Genomic DNA, 19,106 nt, shown 5'->3' on the forward strand with positions numbered 1-19,106 from the left:
ACCTGGCCGCGGGGTTTTTAAGGGTACTCTTTTTACCCTGATAGATGAAAAACAGCAACAAAATCAGGCTCATTCAGGAAAAACCAGAAACTATTCTATTTAGAATGTGATTAATAGTCCTTTTCAGAAAAACAAAAAACAAAAAAACATGTCGGTTTCATGACACCCGCCCCCCAGCCCCCGCCATACAGCAAACAGGAAAAAAGTCACACACACCATTCACTCAACAAAACGACCTCTGTTAACACAACCGGCAATACAACCATCACTCACACCGTGAGATGGTGGCAGTACAAAGACTGGCACGCATGTGCGCACCCACGCGTGCTCACGATCACGCCCACTACAGAACACACACAGAAAATAGGTTTGCAATATTATCACAGACAAGGACAAGACGATTTTTTGGTTGTTGTTTAGAAAATGCATAGAAATGGCTTAGACATTTTAATAAAATTAGTATGATAAAAATTTGGAAAAATTATGTTGAATGACTTATTTACCTCTCTCTCTCTTTTTTTCCCCTGGTACTCTGTTGAGTGAAAGGATTGCGCATTACAAACGGAAAGGGAAAGGAGCAATTTCAGGCGGTATCTGATCACCAGTCGTAAAATTCCAGGGAAATGCAGGATAACTTTAAGATTATTCGTAAATTTGGTATTTAAGAGTTCAATTCTGAGAGAGAGTAGTTTCACTTGAAGTTGGAAGCCTGAATACGGAAGCTCGAAAAGCGAAGGCGGAGAGAGTAGACTGTCTCTCAATAAATTCAGGTTTTGTTATTTTTGCCGCTTGCGGACTATGACATCACTGGAAAGCTGAAATTACTCCCATTCCAGACCTCACTGAACTCTCGCGATACTAGAGCCCTGTGGAGCGCGAAACGCCGTGGGAGGGGCTGGGGTGAGATCGACTGACTTCCGGCCAGGCCGTTGTCTGGGTGGCGCGGTCGAGTCATCGCTGGGCCTCGCAGCTTCGCTCTCCCATCCCTCCCCCCCGCCCCGGCGCGGGGGGTCGACCAGCCAAGTGGGGTGGGAGGTGACTCGGACCTTCCTCTTCGTTCCGCTCTGGTCAGCTCCCTGGCCCCCCGCGCTGGGGTCCCTGGGGCCCGCGAGGCCCGGTCTGAGGGGCCGGGGCCTACGTGGGCCCGCCGCTGGGCCCCATGAGGCATAGCCTGACCAAACTGCTGGCGGCCTCGGGCAGCGACTCCCCAACCCGCAGCGACAGCCCGGCTCCAGCCGCGACCTGCTTGCTGCCCCCGGACCTGACCCGGGCGGCGGCGGCGGCGGCGGCGGCGGTGGCAGCGGCAGAGGAGGAAGAGACGGCGGCGGCCGGATCTCCCGGTCGCAAACAGCCGTGCGGCGACGAGGGCGAGTTGGAGGCCGGGAGGGGGGGCCGCGGCGGCGTGGCCGTGCGCGCGCCCTCGCCCGAGGAGATGGAGGAGGAGGCGATCGCCAGCGTCCCGGGGGAGGAGACGGAGGACATGGACTTTCTCTCCGGGCTGGAACTGGCAGATCTGCTGGACCCCCGGCAGCCGGACTGGCACCTGGAGCCCGGGCTCAGCTCGCCCGGGCCTCTCTCCTCGTCCGGCGGAGGCTCGGATAGCGGCGGCCTGTGGAGAGGGGACGACGACGACGAGGCCGCGGCTGCCGAGATGCAGCGCTTTTCCGACCTGCTGCAGAGGCTATTAAACGGCATCGGAGGCTGCAGCAGCGGCAGTGACAGTGGCAGCGGCGAAAAGAGGCGGAGAAAGTCCCCAGGAGGAGGCGGCGGCAGCAGCGGCAACGACAGCAACCAGGCGGCGACAAAGAGTCCCCGGAAGGCGGCGGCGGCTGCTGCCCGTCTTAATCGGCTGAAGAAGAAGGAGTACGTGATGGGGCTGGAAAGTCGAGTCCGGGGTCTGGCAGCCGAGAACCAGGAGCTGCGGGCCGAGAATCGGGAGCTGGGCAAGCGCGTGCAGGCACTGCAGGAGGAGAGTCGCTACCTACGGGCCGTCTTAGCCAACGAGACCGGACTGGCTCGCTTGCTGAGCCGGCTGAGCGGCGTGGGACTGCGGCTGACTACCTCGCTCTTCAGAGACTCGCCCGCCGGTGACCATGACTACGCTCTGCCCGTGGGAAAGCAGCAGCAGGACCTGCTGGAAGAGGACGACTCAGCGGGAGGAGTGTGTCTTCATGTGGACAAGGATAAGGTGTCGGTGGAGTTCTGCTCGGCGTGCGCCCGGAAGGCGTCGTCTTCTCTTAAAATGTAGGGTCAAGTAATCTGCTCTTTATCCGCGTTTACCCCTTTCAACTCCCTTACACCATGTAAAACACCTTAGTGGGACATCTTCACTGGACACATTTCAGAGGAGGAAAAAGTAATATTGAATCTTTAAGTGTTTAGCTAAAAGCATGAATGTGACACTGTAACCAACTCCTAATGATAACATGTGACTATTAAATCTCTCTGACAGTTTCTTTTTTAGGTGATTTCCTTCCTGCCAGGCTCCGTTGTAGGGGTTACAGAACAGTCGTTCCCGCCTCACAACCTGGTAAGGATCCATCTCTTCACGTAACGCTCATGCTCTGCTGCTTAGTCTACTTTAATGGGCAACATCTCAATTTGTGTGCGTGTGGGTTTTTTTTTTTTCTTTTTTCGAAGGTGGGAGGGGAAATCTAATTTGGGCCCTGTCCACCCTGGAAACAGACTTGTGCTGGTCAATAATGTATTTAAGATGCTTTTTATGGTTGAAATAGCTGTTAATGTGTCCCCTTGTTCAGACTTGCGTGTACCTAGCTCTTCTGTCCCCAGTGTGGACATGGCCTTGGATGACATCGGTTCCAACTGTACACTGAAAGCTGCTAATAGAGATACAGTTTGGAGACAGTGAAACAGGTGAAGTTGAATGGAAGTTCCGAGTTGTACAAGGTGCAAATTGGAATTCCAATTTTAGAGCAACTTTTTAGAGGTTGACAATAAGTATTTGGGCTTGCACAAATGTGATAGTTATTTTGCTGGAGATGACAGAAATACCTTAAAATATTTGGGTATGCCTTTTAGTTTTCAGTAGGAGATCTAGAAATACAATCTAGAGTAAAAGATTTTAATATCTCACCACTAAAGAAGTTGGTAAATAACATGCATCTCTGTTAATTAATTGAAGGAGAATGAGAATGGTTAATGAAATGTTTCTTTGAGGACCAGCACAGTGATTACCCTATCACTGACTATAAATAAATTGTTGAACACCTTTACTTTTGTTGTATTAAAATTTAGGTTAAATTTATGTATGATGAGATATTGAACGTTGTGAAATGTGAATGAAAACGTGTAAAGTGAGGCTTCACAAAGAATCTTACTCTCCTTATTTCAAAGGTTTTTGTCCTATTTAAAAATAATTTTTGAAATTGAGTGGTTCTGGCTACCTAAGGACACGATTGACACTTTTTCCAAAGATGGGACATATTCTTCCCTTGAAGTACTGTATTATTCATTGTCCAATTGTATAGATTTAGTGTCCTTCAGTGTAAGAGGCATTAAGAAATTCTTTGTGAAACATCACTGTTTGATAAAGTATATACATATTTAGCATCCTTGTTTTTCTTTGTGCTAAAGTGGATACAGCTGTTGGGGCAGAAGAGACGGGACCAGCTGCTGGCCACATTTCCTGCTTTATTTTAAAAGGTAGTATAAGAAATGAGGAAAAAGAGGTAATATCAGGGCTTCTGCTGTCTTTTATTTTAAAATGTTCATAATTAAAAAGTATTTTCCAGCAGTCCAAAGATGTAAGTTATCTTACACATGTTTTATTTTGTTGTTATTTGGTTATAAAAATGGAATCCTTGTTCTTGCACAACTGTAAATGTTTTGTTGCTAGATAACACAATTTGAGACCTAACTTGGTCTCTGGTTTCCAGTGCATTACAGCATATTTTGTAAAATCACCTACTGCACTTGAGCATGAATGGGTAGTAGCCAAATTCACAACCTGGAGTGATGAACCTGCTTATACCTAAGTGCAGGAGCAAGCCCCTCACAATGCAGCTGCATGGATTTTTAGTGCCTACTGAATTATATATATATATATATATAAACCAAAAGTAGTTGGAAAAATTATTTGAAATGACTAATTTGTGCTATCTCTATGGAATATGTTAAATGTAGCTTTTTGAAACAGAAGCCTTGAATTGAAATTTAATTAATACTTGAACGAACATTTTTGTATATATTTCTTTGTATATAATTTTGTGCAGTACCAATGACAAAAATACGGTGTCATAATAAAACCAGGTTTGTTGATCTTTCAGTTATGGGCTCAAAGAATTTATTCATCTCTAACATGACATTGGAAAATAATGGATGAAAATAGGAAAAATGATTGTTGTTAATGCTGACTGTGGGTCTTAAAAGGTTCTGGAAGCAGTAAGTGTGTTTTTCTAAAACCATTCCCTTGGAATATTTTCTTCTAATGTCAGTGCTTTTCCTGCATTATTTGAAGTTCGGGGTTGGGGAGAAACAGTAGTCAAAGCTTTCTGAATTGGGATGCTTTGAAAATTCCAAGTGTAGATTTTTAGGATGTCATTTTATAAATGGCAGTTTTTGGAATTACTTGATTAAGAACTTTTGAAAATGGAGATTAGTATTGCCTATTTTTAAAGCTGCTTTGTTAGGCTCCTTGTTTTAACTGTCTTTTCTTAGTTTCCATTTCATTCTTTTTTTTTTTTTTCCTTTTCTAATTTTGGTGACTTAGTGATTTTGTCATTTTTTACATCAACTTCATGGTCTTGTTTTTACATGGTATTGCATGTATTTAGGACCTATCTAACAGGGGGTTTAAATAAATTTGATCATATTTATGTGTAAGCACATTTTACTGTAAATGTTTGGGTTTCTGAATTTACAACAGATCTGTTTATTTCAGTATGTAGTAAACAATATCTTAAAGTGTCCTATTCACTACTTGTTAATTAAAAAAAGTTATGATTAATATGAAACTGTTGTCTTACTATTTTTAGAAAATTGTGTTCTAAATGATTAGTAGTTGGATAAAGGAGATTTCTGGAATATATGGATTGCGTTGAAATTTTAAGGTTTGGCTCTATTTACTGTAGAGGTTGAAAACATCTTAGTATTTGGGGAACTTTTTTTTTTTTTCATCATCTTCCCTAATTGCCTCTATGGCAAAATGATACAGAATTAGTGTAAAGAGGGTAGCTTTTTGATACTTGTTTTCTGATGGTGACAGGAATTCATACATTTATTGAACTAACACACCATATTGACCTCCTATTTCTATCATATTGACTTACTGTTTCTGCACTTTCTTGACCAGTTCTAACTAAAAAGGTCCACGTTTGTTAAAATGTCACACCTCTGATATAATCCGGCAAAAAGTGTTCGAAATATTTTAAATATTTGTGCATTTTGTAATCACTAAATTAATCTCTTTCTCTTCTCTTTAAACAGCTTAGCAGTGTCTGCAAAAACGAATCTTTTCCTACAACCTGTTAACTGACTGGACTGATGGTAACAAAGTAATTGTGGGAGCCATGTCGGTCAAAAATTTGGCATCTGCTGAAAAAAAATGAATGCCATTTTCAAGTTCCCAAATTACTTCTATACTGATTTCACTTTCCAGATTTCACTTTCCAGAAATGGAGATATGAAAAGATTCTCTGGAATCCTTGAAAGACTTACTAGAAATACATGAGACTAAGTTAATTTTGGAACAAAATTATATTTTTCTTTTTTTTTTTTTTTTTGGTCTTTCATGGGAGTGATGATCAGTTCTTTGCATAACTTAAAAATTGTAACTGTTGGAGAAGAGAATTGCAGTATTTCATCAAGGAATATTAGATTCTTTACATAATCAAGAACACATTCTATGGAATAACATTCAGTGGTGTAGAATTACATAAACAGGCCATCAGGGATCACAAAGCATATCATGAGTCTGTATTTATTTCCTGGAACTTGAGAGCTAATCTTCAGTATAGGCAGACCTTGCTGAGTAGAATATAAAATTTAATGTAAAGTCCTTAACTATGAAGAGTAGTCTTTTTAAAATAGATGCATTGATGTGTCATGTGTATCTTTGAAAAAATTATGACTGAATATGTGAGTAGTTATTTGCAATTCAGGGTAATAGGATGTTCGTATTCTGAGGTTTTGGCTTCTTGAGTTTTCTCTGAGTACTTGACACTTTTTGACTATTTTGAGGTTTCTAATGAATGGTATCCTAGTTTCTGATGTTATATATTAAAATGTCACCAGTGTTATGTAAGGGCTTTAGTATTTTGGATGATGGGAGTGTTTTTTTTCCACATAATATGGTTGTTTTACTTAATTGAAACATTTTTCCAGTTTATTACAAGTGTGAAAAAACACTCAACTCTGGATTGTTTATTTCATTTTTGTTGGATTATGTTAATGCATTCTTTCGTCTGGTCTAGACTGAGTCATTTTATCTTAATTGACTCATTGGGAAGTGTGCAGATGAGAGGTGGGAGGGGTAGGAGATTGGCCCAGAATGATTTATCATAATAACTATACAGTTTGGTTATTGTATGATACTATACTAAACCTATTAAACCCACTCTGTTTCTTATAATCTAAATTTAGTCAGTGTCTGTGATGCGAGGCAGCAAAGAGCATGCCCACTGGCTTATACTTAGCTGATGGATGCTTCTAGGATACAAACGCTACAGCTAGTTGTAATTCTACAACCAAAGATTTGGCATTAACAATAGTTGATGACAATTAAGAATGGAGTGATTCACTGACAATGAGTAATTACCTTTAAAAATTTGTGATCACCTAGTTCAGCATTTTGAAGTACTAGTTTAAGGTCTCACTAATTTAATCAGATTTTTAAAGCTAACTAATCTGATTCTTGAAAGTTGAATAGGCAGTAAAATACTTTGAAGTGTTTTTTCCCCCACACTCATTGTCAACACAAAGTTTTGAGACCTTTCCAAATGTTTATATTTTTATATTTTACTGTGCAGTTTTTCCTTCAGAAACCAGTTAGTTACCACCTAAGCAAGGGACAAAATGGGGAGGTCTTCCACTAGAAACTTGGAAAATGTTTTGTGTGGCCAACACAGTATTTTTCACATATTTGAATTTGACTATCTCAGTCCTCTCTGGCAGTTACTTGTTATTGTCTTACCATACCATACTGCTCTCAGCTATGACCTAGACTACAATGGTCATTTACTTTCAGTTTTGAAATGGAGAAAAATGAAACTGGAAGTAATTTAAATTCAGAAAGTAAATGACTATTATTAGGAACATAGATTCAATATTAGAGAAAAATAAATATTTTAAAAAACACATAGATTATAATAGTTGCTTGTGACCTTGGCTTTGCTCCTTTCATTGCTTTGGTTACTAATAAGTGTTTTTATTCCTTTTTTACCTTTCCCGGATTTGTACACTCAAGATTTCTTAGACCCATTTTCCCCACTTTTTTTTTTTTTTTTTAAAGATTTTATTTATTTATTTGACAGACAGAGATCACAAGTAGGCAGAGGCAGGCAGAGAGAGAGAGAGAGAAAGAGGGAAGCAGGCTTCCTGCGGAGCAGAGAGCCCGATGCCCGAGCCGAAGGCAGCAGCCCAAACCACTGAGCCACCCAGGCGCCCCTTCCCCACTTTTTTAAAAGGAAACCAGTTCACAGTGGACTTTGGTAATTTTTATAGTTTTGTTGAACCAAAATAATTTTTGTTGAAAATTATTCTGCTTAATTTTCAACCTAATTTAAAAACGTAGTCTTTAGTGGTGTTTTGAAAAATAGTGTAATTATGTTAATATGCAGATTTGATTTTTATTGGTGGCCCAACTTTTTTTTACACTGCCTCTGAATTTTGCATCTTTGCTGTATACCCACAGAGGTCAATTTCCTAGACCCCTCTGGCTTCTAATGTCCTGCATGCAGTTTGGGGTTTACAAATTATATCAGTATCTGAAGTACAATATAATGAGTCCTCCTAAAGCCAGATAACTACACCACATAAATTATAAGATGGATTTAAATAGTTTGTTTAGTATTACTGAACTATTAAAAGCTGTCTTCCTGACTGAGGCTGTGTTCTTTAGGTCTTAGCTACAAATGACTGTTCCGTAAATTGTAATGCAGATCACAGTAAGTTTACATGTATTTACCTGCCCCCAGGCAAAAATTTTGGTCTACAAGGAGACTTGTAGCAATAGATGTAAAATAATATGGTCTTTTGCTTACATTGCCCATTTACTAATTGGAAAGATGATTTAAAAAATACATGGTAGAGGACAGATTCTAGAATCCTTTTTAGTTACGGAAACCATTGCAAACTCTTCTCTTTATAGATGGTAATATGCTAGGAATGTATCAGGATAGGAAAACAATTTGTACTGAATTACCAACTTAGTTATATCAGTGGTTTTTGAATTGTCCAAGTTGATAGCACCATTCTGAAGGAATCTAATTTAGTAATTTGGGTTTCTTACTTTTGAAGTCAGAAACTACTTTTTCATCTTTTTCTCTGCTGTGATAAGTAGAGCTTTCCTTTAAATAAAAATGATAGACTATACATATAAGTGTATAATTTTTGGTCAGAGAGCTTTAAGTAAAGCATATCCATTATAGAAAGCAGAAAATTCAGCAAGAAATCAAAACATAAAAATCACCCCTAATTCTCTAACCAAGAGAATATTTTCAGCAAAATAAAATTTTTTTTTGCTCATAATTGGGATCATTTCATATATAAACTTGCTAGGGAATACATTTCAAGGCACTTGCTGAATATCAGCTTTGCTTCCTGAAAAATTTTAAATGTATTTTGTTAATTTCATTTAATTTTAAAATGTTTAGCTGGACTGCTTTCTCTTTGAACAGACCCTGAAAGCCTCACTCATGAGGCTGCCTCTTCTAGGTGACAAGCTAAATTAAATTCTCCTTTCATATAATTAAGTAGCATAAGATTATTTAACAAGTATGTCACTGTACTTGAATAATGAAGATGCTTGTCAATATGATCTGGGATAGTACTTATTTTATTTGGTATGATTGGCTTATTTCATTAGAAAGTGTTGATCTAAATCTGTATTGTTGTCCAATATTGTACCTCTTAGCCATATGTAGCTAAAAAATTTAATTTAAAAAATTCATTTATTTAGTTGGAGTAGGTGCTCAGTAGCCACATACCACTAGTAGCTAACACTGTCAGTCATGTATAGAACATTTATTTCCATCATCACATCGAGTTCTGTTGGGCAATGCTGATTGAGATGCTGTCACATAAGAAAATGGTTGAAAGAATTGAAATGAAAAGTTTTACAAAGGGGAACACAAAAAGTCACTTCAAAAATTTAAATGATCTGTCTTGGGAAATGAAGGCTATTAGACTAGGCTATTTTAGAAAACAAAAGCAGGAATATAGGAAGAATATAGCTTCCATTTAAGCGCTACCATTTAGTCAAGTGCTATGTTAGTCAACTTCCCTATATTATGTAATACCAGTCCTGAGTGAGGTTACTGAGGACCAGAGAAGAGAGGTTAACTTGCTTAACATCACACAGCTGAAAATAAAAGTCCTAGGTATGTGATCCCCAAAGAACTGTCCCAACTAATGGAAGCTTCAAAAATAGAATTTGCCTTAATTTTCCAAGAATATAGCTTTCCAAAGAAATAAGAGGACTCTTGAAGTAGGTAACTGTATCATTGTACCACTTCATCAGCTTTATCAGTCAGTATATCGGCTCTAGCTGAGCCTACCATTTTTCAGGACTATTGGAATTGATTCCTCTGTAAGGAAGGTTGTTATATATGTTCTAAATTTCTATTAAGAGATTAATAATATCTATGAAAACAGTAAATTAGGAAAACATAGTGAACATCTGCTTAGTGAACTGATCCTCATCCCTACCTCCCATTTTCATTCCTGCCTGGATTCTTTGAGGTTTTCAGTAAAAACTGCTGTATGGTTATTTTTCCTGTTACCCAAATACGCTTAATGTAAAGGAGTGGAGCAAGCATAGTAGAAGAGACTATTAGGCAAACTAGAGAAGTTAAGCTCTTGTTTAAAGCGATAGCCCTTACTAATATTCACCCTTTGGTTGCTGCCCTGTGTAGCCATATGTTAAAGGTCCCAGAACTATACCTCATATGATTAAAAGTCTACGTTTATTCATACACTAAACACATTTATTCAAACATTATAATTTTATTTTTGTGTACACATTTGTTTTAACAGTCACTGAATTTCTAGGCCAGGTTCAGGTAACTGAAGGGCCTTTATAAATAGTTTATATTGTTGAGATCCTAGGTATCCTGCGAACATAGTCTGGAGCAAAATGGGAAATAACATCTTTCTAAAGATAGGCTTAGAAACTCTAGTCCAGTAAGTTAAGATGTTTCCTTTCTCTGGTAGCGGGGCTGACTCATACCTATGAGAAAAGATTGAGACAGTTCTATAAAGATATTTGTATCAAATGGCAAATCCATGTACAATATATATTAATCCCAGAAGTCTTAAGATAAAAGTAGTTAGGTAAAGATTAAGTTAATCCAGTTACTCTCTTTGATAAATATTGGTTGGTCCTGAAAACTGTACTTTTGTTTTGTCCCTTTCTCCACTTCACCTCTGAAGGCTCATACAGCTTAGGTTGCTTGGTAAGGTTCTATCAGAAAATAACTGAATTCTACTTTATAGCCAACCATTTTGTGATGGAATTTTCCTACAGTGGAATTGCTCAAACTCTAAACACAGAGCATATAATTAGCTATCATGTAAGGCACAGTACTGTTTGTAGCTTGTAGATGGCATTCAATACACAAATTAAGGTAAAGAACGTGAACTACACATGCAAGAGCTATGATGGGATCAATTTCTAGAACTGTTTTCAAATTCTTAAGTAACACTATAAGAAAAAAAAAAAAGCCTAACTCTTTCAAATTAAAAAACATTGCCTTAAAAGCAGAAAATTATCTATGTTAATTTGTGCATTTTCTAGGTAATCATTTAAATATTGAAGTTTTTCATTGATTATGAGAACAATCTTACCTGGCTGCTAAGCCACCATTCACAGGTATAGCCAAGATAATAGGGTACAGACCACCCAGAACAAGACCAACCAGTCCACCCCGTGTTATGGTACAGGTTTCACAATTCAAATCACCTAGGAAATAAATCAGTTCTGAAAATGAAGGTCATGATAGTCAAGCAAACATGATATAAAGAATGCAAGGTCATCTTAAACGTATCACATATACTCAATTTTAGGCAGCAAATGCAAATCTATAAGGCATGTTAGAAGGTACAATTATATGTACAGATAACCTAAAATGCTAGAGGATTTTTAATCTCAGTTTGCACTGCTTTTATCTTTCTGCACTTGTATTGGCAAACCTGTGCTAATATTTTTCTGTCTGCAGAAAACGTTTCACCCATGGGAATTTTTTGATTTATTTATTTATTTGACAGAGAGAGCACAAGCAGGCAGAGAGGCAGGCACAGATAGGGTGGGTTGGGGGAGGAGCAGGCTCCCTGCCGAGCAGAGAGCCCGATGCGGGGCTCCATCCCAGAACCCGGGGATCATGACCCAAGCCGAAGGCAGAGGCTTTAACCCACTGAGCCACCCAGGGGCCCCAACCCATGGGAATTTAAAAAAAAATTTGTACTTCATCTTTTGTTTTTACATTATATAGTGTGACTATTTTTATAAAATTATGTATTTCCAAGTTAGTGTAAGCTGCATTAAGAATAGAAAGCTAAGTTAATAACATGTTTTACTCAGTCGGTTCAGTTGACTGGATGGTAGCTTTCCCTAGATCATAAAAATTCTTTCTACAGTGATCATGGGGATTCAAGCAAAATATTCATCCAGTTTTGAAACCAATTTGGAACAGCACTTCAGAGAATTTAAATGGACTGTCTTCCTGCTATCCCACCATCACCTGTGGTAATATTTTTCTGTGAAATCAGTCAGATTTTTCATGTTTCCCTGTGCTGCACTACTGCCCTTCACAGATTATGCATTTTTTTTTTTTATTGAAGGTTTGTGGTAGCCTTGTTTTGGTCAAGTGTGTAGGCACCAATTTGCAAGCAGCATTTGCCCATGTCATGTCTCTTGTCACATTTTGGTAATTCTCGTATTTCAAACTTTTTCATTATTACTATATTTGTAACCATGATCTGTAATAAGTGATTACCACACACTGGAAATCGAAATGATGGTTAGCAATATTTTTTAAGGTATGTACATTGGTTTTTTTAGACATAATACTATTATTGTACCCTTTAAACAGACCATAGAATATTTTAAACATAACTTTTATATGCACTGGGAAATCAAAAAATTAATATGACTTTACTGCAACAGACACTTTATTGCAGTAGTGTGGCAAACCTGCAGTATCTCCAAGGTATGCCTGTACTCAAAGCACTCAGCATATATGGTAAACTGTCGAAAGGAAATCAGGTCTCCATATATTTGATAATTCTTGTATATACATTTAGTGCTTTGAGAGATTTTCTATGTAAGTAGACTCCTCTTCCCGTAAATGTTTTCTCTTTTGAGGGACTTAACTAAATTTTTTTTTTTTTTTTAAACCCAAGGCAGTCATCTTTAAAAAAAAAAAAAAGTTTGCAAATACTTCTTTATGTACTGTGGGAAAGATAAGTTAGATTACGTATTTAGAACTGTCATGTATGTGTATTTTACTTGTACAAAAGATTTTGCTAATATGACCTGCCACTTTACATAGGCTAGCAAGTTTCAGTCTTATCCATGCATTCACTACGATATAGCATAATAGCTAGCTACCTGATGTTAATATTTAAGGATTAGTGAAAGGTGCAAATAATATATACTAAAGCAAATTCTGGTGATAGTGAAATAGAATTTACCTGTAATCAAAGGTAAACTTACAAAACCTCTGTAAGATAAGTCTGCAGTCAAAAATGGGATCACTGACATTGGTAAGCCAGCAGCTATACGAGCCTGGGTCACATTTAAGACGCGTCGAAAAAGACTATTTGCTATTAGACCACAGAGACCAGCGTTAAGTCCAACATATGCTGAGCCATGTTCGAGCAGATTCCTGAGTGGAGACAAAAAAGAGAATATTTTGGGAGGTACTATATTTTGTGTGTGAGTTGTCCAACAATTCTGGTGTATGTCTGAAGAGTCTGATATGAATGCCTCTCCTTTGGGTGCCCACAGTACCCAGTATCCTCTCTAGCACGATAGATAATAAGGTGGTACTATCTTATAATCACTGATTTTTATGTCAGGCTTCTCCACTAGTCTTTAAGTGAATAACTTGAAGATAGTGGATACAAAGATACATTCATCTTGTGGTTTCAGTAGCACCTGACACCTAAAAGGCATTCAGTAAGGTGGAGTTAATTATGTTTCCTTTCACTTTACTCTGAAGCATTAGTCAGGATAGGGGGGTGGAGGAGTACTAACATTTAAGGGATACTTTATGCTAGGTACTTTAAACAACTCACTGAAATAAAGAATAAATTGATGATTGAGTTACTAAGTGGTTTTTAGTCAAAGTATATATGAGTTTTAAAATGCATGTTCTGTGCTTGCTTTAGTTTTGGAAAAAATAATACCTAAACTTAAGGCTAGATACTGAAAGTATTCTAAACTCTTCAGCCGAGTACTTAACTTTATTTTACTACCTGCCTTGCTATCTACAACACAAGCATCAGTCTCTTAAATTCTCATTACTTACTAGCCAGAATAGCCACACAATATCCCCCTAACTTCTATGGTTAACACTTAAAACAGCTTTTCTAGGAATTCCTAACTAAGCTTCCTGCATTGCATAAAGCATTACTTTTCTTACCTGTCACTTTGCAATCATAATGGTGCTTGTCATTCAATCACTGACCACTACTACATGCAGCAGACTTGATGCTGAAGTCACAAAAAATTTTCTACCTTCAGTGTTTTCATAGTTTATTATTGGAGGATGAAAGACATGTGAGCATGAGATACAACAAATCTACTGAAATGGTAATGGAAGTACAAAAGAGAGTTTAAAAACTCAGGGTACACAAGATAGTATTTACAAAGTGAGGAGAGCCTACAGAACCTACCAAACAGTAACAACAGAAAACACGAATGTGAAAGACCTGTATATTTTTGGTTTTTGTTTTTAAAAGATTTTATTTATTTGTCAGAGAGAGCGAGTGAGCGAGCACAGGCAGACAGAGTGGCAGGCAGAGACAGAGAGAGAAGCAGGCTCCCTGACAAGCAAGAAGCCCGATGCGGGACTCGATTCTGGGACCCTGGGATCACGACCTGAGCCGAAGGCAGCTGCTTAACCAAGTGAGCCACCCAGGTGTCCCAAGACCTGTATGTTTTTGTGGGCACTGAGGGAATGGGAAACTTGAGCGTGTCTTCTGAAATACTTTTATCTTCATAACAATCTGGTGAAGTATATATTATCTCAACTTTAGTCCTAGCAACCAAATGCTCAAAGGTAAACAGTTTGCCCATATATATTTTTATATGTTATTATAATTATTTTGAATATATAAATTAGGCTATAGGCTGATGTGAAGTATTTTAAAAATTTAACAAATATGTAAATAAAAAGGAGTGCAACTAGAATCTGAACAGCAGTTTGTGGTCTCCCAAATTTTAATTTCCTACGGCTTAGAGTCACATTTTTTTAGTTAATAATTCAGTAGGTACAAAACTTACTATCTAATAGCTCCTTTCCAAGTCAGTTTTCCAAAAAAGTGCCTTTACTAATAGAGACTCATGATTGTTTGGCAACACACACACACATTCAAAACTAGACACATAAGTGAAACACAACTATAATATATTTAACAAGTGGCAATGAAATATATGGTACATAAAATTATTTTATAGATCAGAAAGGTTTTTGATATTAAAGTTTCATACACCTAAGGGCTTTTCAAATAACTACTAAGTATATCAAATGATAATGCAAGAAGGGATGAGTATTCAAACCCGGAAGGACAAGGATAATAGGAGCAAAGGAAAATAGGGAGTAAGGCAAAGATGAGACACTATCATCTGCTCTGTTTGGGTACCAGTGTTTGAGAGCAATTTACTATTTCCAAACCAAAGCTTACTTTGCAGTTCCAGCTTGCTTCCCCAAAGCTTGTTGATTCTAATTTGGTTAAAGTACCAGTGATATAGCCTGCTCTTTTCTCTTCAAAGCTGCCACCATCTACTCTATTCCATGTGTCAGTCTTTCTGGCGCTTTACCTTACTGACCTGGCAACATGGACACAGGCCCTTTGGGGCTTGAAAAGTTTTTCTGTTATCTACCTCAGGAAAATAACAAAAAGGATGTATAATGTGTGTGTGGTGGGGGAAGAGGTGTAGGATATACAGCTTATGAAGTCTCACCAAGTTCTTATTGCATCCTGAGTTTATACGTTCTCTCTTGTTCAGAGGGTAAGTGGCAGCAAGGCTGAAATTTACTCAGGACAGTTAAGATTATAATTCTAAAACATATTCCTTACCATCACCACTTCCAGACTACCATGCCAGTTTTCCTACTGTCTTCTTTTTTTTTTCTCTGCTACCTTAAATCTAATTCCCAGAAGGAACTGGAATGTTCTTTAGAAATGTTAGCTGGATCATCTCATTTCTGGCTTAAAATTCTTCCTGTTCCTTCAGCCTTATGCCTACTTCCCTGTACTTCAGTAACACTGGTTCCTCAGATATGATCAACTCTTTGCTATCCTGTGGCTTAGGCATATGCCAACCAGTCTGCCTGTAACAACTGTCCCCCTACCCACTCCCTAGGCTGGCTCTTTTTTTTTTTAAATCCGTTTGGCCTCATAATTTCTCTTTAAACGGAACCTAGTCAGAGAGGTCTTCTTGCTAAGGAAGTGCACTATAGTTCACTCAGTGTTGTGCTCAAAGATCAGTATGGTTCTTATATAGCATTTTTCTATTTAATGATAAAGATCTTTTAGCCATGATCCCATTTCTGTGGCATTCCTTGTCTAGTTATATGTGTTACAAAGCACTCTCTTGGACTGTTAGACATAAAAGAAATGCACTGACAAGACAATTTAAAAGCCATCTTAAAGGACCGTTACTTAGATGAGTCCATAAATGTTCACATTGAACAGTACTCTAAGCCAAATGGAAAAACTGAGAATGATCATATAATTTGATCCAAAGACATGAATTCTAGCCTCAACTTTCAGCAAAATGGTTAATCTCTTGGTCTCAGGTTTTCTCAATAAGAAAAGGAAAAGAGCTCAGTTTCCTTCTGATATTCTACGTTTATGTTCAAACCAAATAAATGCGGGATAATGAACCAATGATGAAAATCTACCTGGTAAAAAATATTTTTAAGTTATGAAGGGAGTCTTACCTTTCTGCTTCTGGGAGTTGGTTAATTTTTCTGGTTATGATATTGAAGATTAAGTTTTCCTTGACAGTATCATGTGGTTCATGATTTTCCATCTTGAGCCTTAAAATATTTTTCAATAATATATATCTATAGAAAAACAAAAGGGCTCATAAAAAGCTTTCTAAATACCATGAACAGTTCATTTAAAAAATTAGCTATAGCTTGATTCATAATCTGAAAAATCAATGCATACACATACACCAAAAAAATATACTGTAAGTGAAACAGAAACCAGAACATGAAAAACACCCCATAAGGCTTCTAAGAAATACAGAATATCTTTATAAGCCTTAAAAATATTTCTTAATTTACAAAAAGCACTGAACATAAAACTAATATTAACTAATTAAAATTAAGAACTTGTGTTGATCAATAAATACTATAAAGGTAAGCCAGTGTGGGAGAAAATGTCTGCAGTATAACTGACAAAGGAGCAGTTAGTACCCAGAAAATGTAAAGAAGAGCACATCATCAAGAAGAAGGCAAGCAACCCAACAGAAAAACTGGCAAAAGGTTTGAACAGGTACTTTCCCAAAGAGGGAAGCAGATAGCCAATAAACAGAAAATATGCTTAGCCTCATTATAATCAAGGGGAAAAAAAACCAAAACAAAACTGAGATATCCATACGTAGGTTAGCTAAATTAAAACCTGACAATTTCAGTTTCTGGCAAAAATGTAGGGTAACTGAAACTCTGGTGTGCTGCTGGTAGAAGTATATGCGTATAAACACTTTGGAAGAGAATTTGGTATTATTTAGTAGGTAGAAGAAACATACTACCAATTTCACTTACAGGTATACCCTGAAATAGGAATTAGCAAAATTTCTCTGAAGGGCCACAAAGTAAATACTTTAGGCTTTGCATGTCCAACATGTTCTTCATCTAATAGCCCAGTAGTTTCTTGATCCTTGCACTAGTTGGAATGAATGCAGAGTAGGCGCAGGATGGTGAATGAGGAGTTTTAACCCAAAGATTTAGCTCATTAAGATTTCAGGGTAGGAAAGTTAAGGAAAGCACAAGTTTCAGAAATCACAGCAAAATACATGATCTTATGAAATTAGATTTTCATGGTTATCTATTTGCTATAAGGTTAATTTGCAACACTGATTTACTGCTGGGTAATAAAGGCCATTTACTGCTGGGATATAAAAGGTCATTGGGAACATGTTAAGTGAGATTTCATATCCTAAGACTCATAAAAAGTACAATGTAGGCTTAGAAATTTACATGTAGGTTTCCTGGACTCAAACTTCTTAAGAGCCTTGGTTACCATATCATGACAGACACAATCTCTGCCCTATGAGTGTGTGTAGATACAAAATCTGGTATACACAGAAAGTGTACAGTGTACATACTGGAGGCAGGTGTGTGCACACGTGTGTGTATAGAGCCATAAATTCAGGATATAGACAAAGTGTATGGTGTATATATCTGAAATAAAAGTTACTTCCTCAGAAAATTCTGCCTAATGCTATCACTAGTTTTCTGCTCTATGCTCTGCATACTGGTGAGGTTCCGAGTTCTGTGAACTAGCTTTTTTTTTTTTTAAAGATTTTATTTATTTGACAGAGATCACTAGTAGGCAGAGAGGCAGGCAGAGACTGAGGAGGAAGCAGGCTCCCTGCTGAGCAGAGAGCCCAATTCGGGCTCGATCTCAAGATCCTGAGATCATGACCTGAGCCCAAGGCAGAGGTATTAACCCGCTGAGCCACCCAGGCACCCCAATGAACTAGCTATGTCTAAAGTGTACCTATTAAAAGTCTCCCTTAATTCGGTAAAAGTTTGACATGGCAACCTGCAGTAAGACGTTGTGTGTCTGTTACTAATAATAAATCCTAATCCAAGATAAAACCAGTATCTAAGATAATGTATTTAAATACTACAAACATTTCAAAAGGCGCTTGCATTAGCTAGCTCACGTCCCTCAGGTTAACCATGAGACAAGTCAAGTGGGGACTCTGAAAATTAAATTAGGCCAAGGTCACTCTGGATATTGGTAGTAAAACCTGGATTAAACCCAAGCGCAGACATTTATTTTCTCTCTTGGTTTAAATATAAGGTCTTTTCTTCTGGGTGGAAAGTGAAGAGACCGTAGGTGCCGTCTCCCCTCCCCCGCTTCCGACTCAGTCCCGGAATTTCATTCCCGCACTGCCGGCAGACAGCGTGTCACCGCGCTTTACTTCTCTGGATACCCGGCCACTTTTTCAGGGATACCAGTACCTTATGCTCTCCTCACAGCATTCGGTGCCTGCACCGGTCCTCTGCAGGCCACGCTGGGAGCTCACTCCAACTTTTGCTCTCCTACCCTGAACGCAGCCATCTTTGGCTGGCACGTGACTCGAGCCAGGCAGGCGCGGGGGCGCGGCCGCTGATTGGGCTGCCAGAACGCAGGCTGCCTGCCCCGGCGACGCCCTGCGGAGGTGTTTCCCGCCGAGAAAGTGCTGGGCTCCTGGGTGAGGAGTTTCGGCGAGCGCGGAGGGTACCCTTTACACCCTCCCCGCTGCTTTCGAGGACTGATCTTGTGGAAACTGTGAAGTGTTGATTTCCTGTTCCTTCACTGAAAAGTAACCTTTAGACGCATTACCTCAGTGCCTGGCCCATTGAGCCTCTCTACCTCATGAGCTGACCTGTGGGGCACACGGAAACTGCACAGCCGTCCGCGTTCAATGGGGATGCGGTTCAATTGAAGTCGGAACCAGCTGAGGTTTCTTTGCGCCGTCA

General features: G+C 38.7%; 2 protein-coding genes across 9 annotated transcripts; one reads left to right on the forward strand and one right to left on the reverse strand.

Annotated features, from left to right (window-relative positions):
* The first annotated feature begins 1,034 nt into the window (after nucleotides 1–1,034).
* CREBZF (CREB/ATF bZIP transcription factor) lies at nucleotides 1,035–7,328 on the forward strand. 8 transcript variants are annotated; one of them, XM_032357068.1, is made up of 4 exons: nucleotides 1,035–2,244; nucleotides 2,453–2,874; nucleotides 3,595–3,663; nucleotides 4,287–7,328. In XM_032357068.1, exons 1-2 carry the CDS (start codon nucleotides 1,160–1,162, stop codon nucleotides 2,466–2,468), a joined length of 1,101 nt encoding a protein of 366 aa, XP_032212959.1. In that variant the 5' UTR covers nucleotides 1,035–1,159; the 3' UTR covers nucleotides 2,469–2,874; nucleotides 3,595–3,663; nucleotides 4,287–7,328. The 8 variants fall into 8 exon arrangements, with proteins under 8 accessions (XP_032212959.1, XP_032212956.1, XP_032212957.1 ...); XM_032357065.1 differs by having other exon boundaries at nucleotides 2,453–2,530; nucleotides 3,595–4,401; nucleotides 5,446–7,328; XM_032357066.1 differs by having other exon boundaries at nucleotides 2,453–2,530.
* Nucleotides 7,329–10,164: 2,836 nt separating this feature from the next.
* Nucleotides 10,165–18,740, reverse strand: TMEM126A (transmembrane protein 126A). Its single transcript, XM_032357071.1, has 5 exons — nucleotides 18,606–18,740; nucleotides 16,347–16,472; nucleotides 12,868–13,061; nucleotides 11,023–11,137; nucleotides 10,165–10,405 (listed from the first exon to the last, which is right to left on the reverse strand). The coding sequence occupies exons 2-5, from the start codon at nucleotides 16,436–16,438 to the stop codon at nucleotides 10,213–10,215; spliced, it is 594 nt and encodes a 197-aa protein (XP_032212962.1). The 5' UTR covers nucleotides 16,439–16,472; nucleotides 18,606–18,740; the 3' UTR covers nucleotides 10,165–10,212.
* Between the last annotated feature and the right edge of the window lie 366 nt (nucleotides 18,741–19,106).

This window comes from Mustela erminea, chromosome 9 (assembly GCF_009829155.1).
Source record: "Mustela erminea isolate mMusErm1 chromosome 9, mMusErm1.Pri, whole genome shotgun sequence".
Lineage (NCBI taxonomy): Eukaryota > Metazoa > Chordata > Mammalia > Carnivora > Mustelidae > Mustela > Mustela erminea.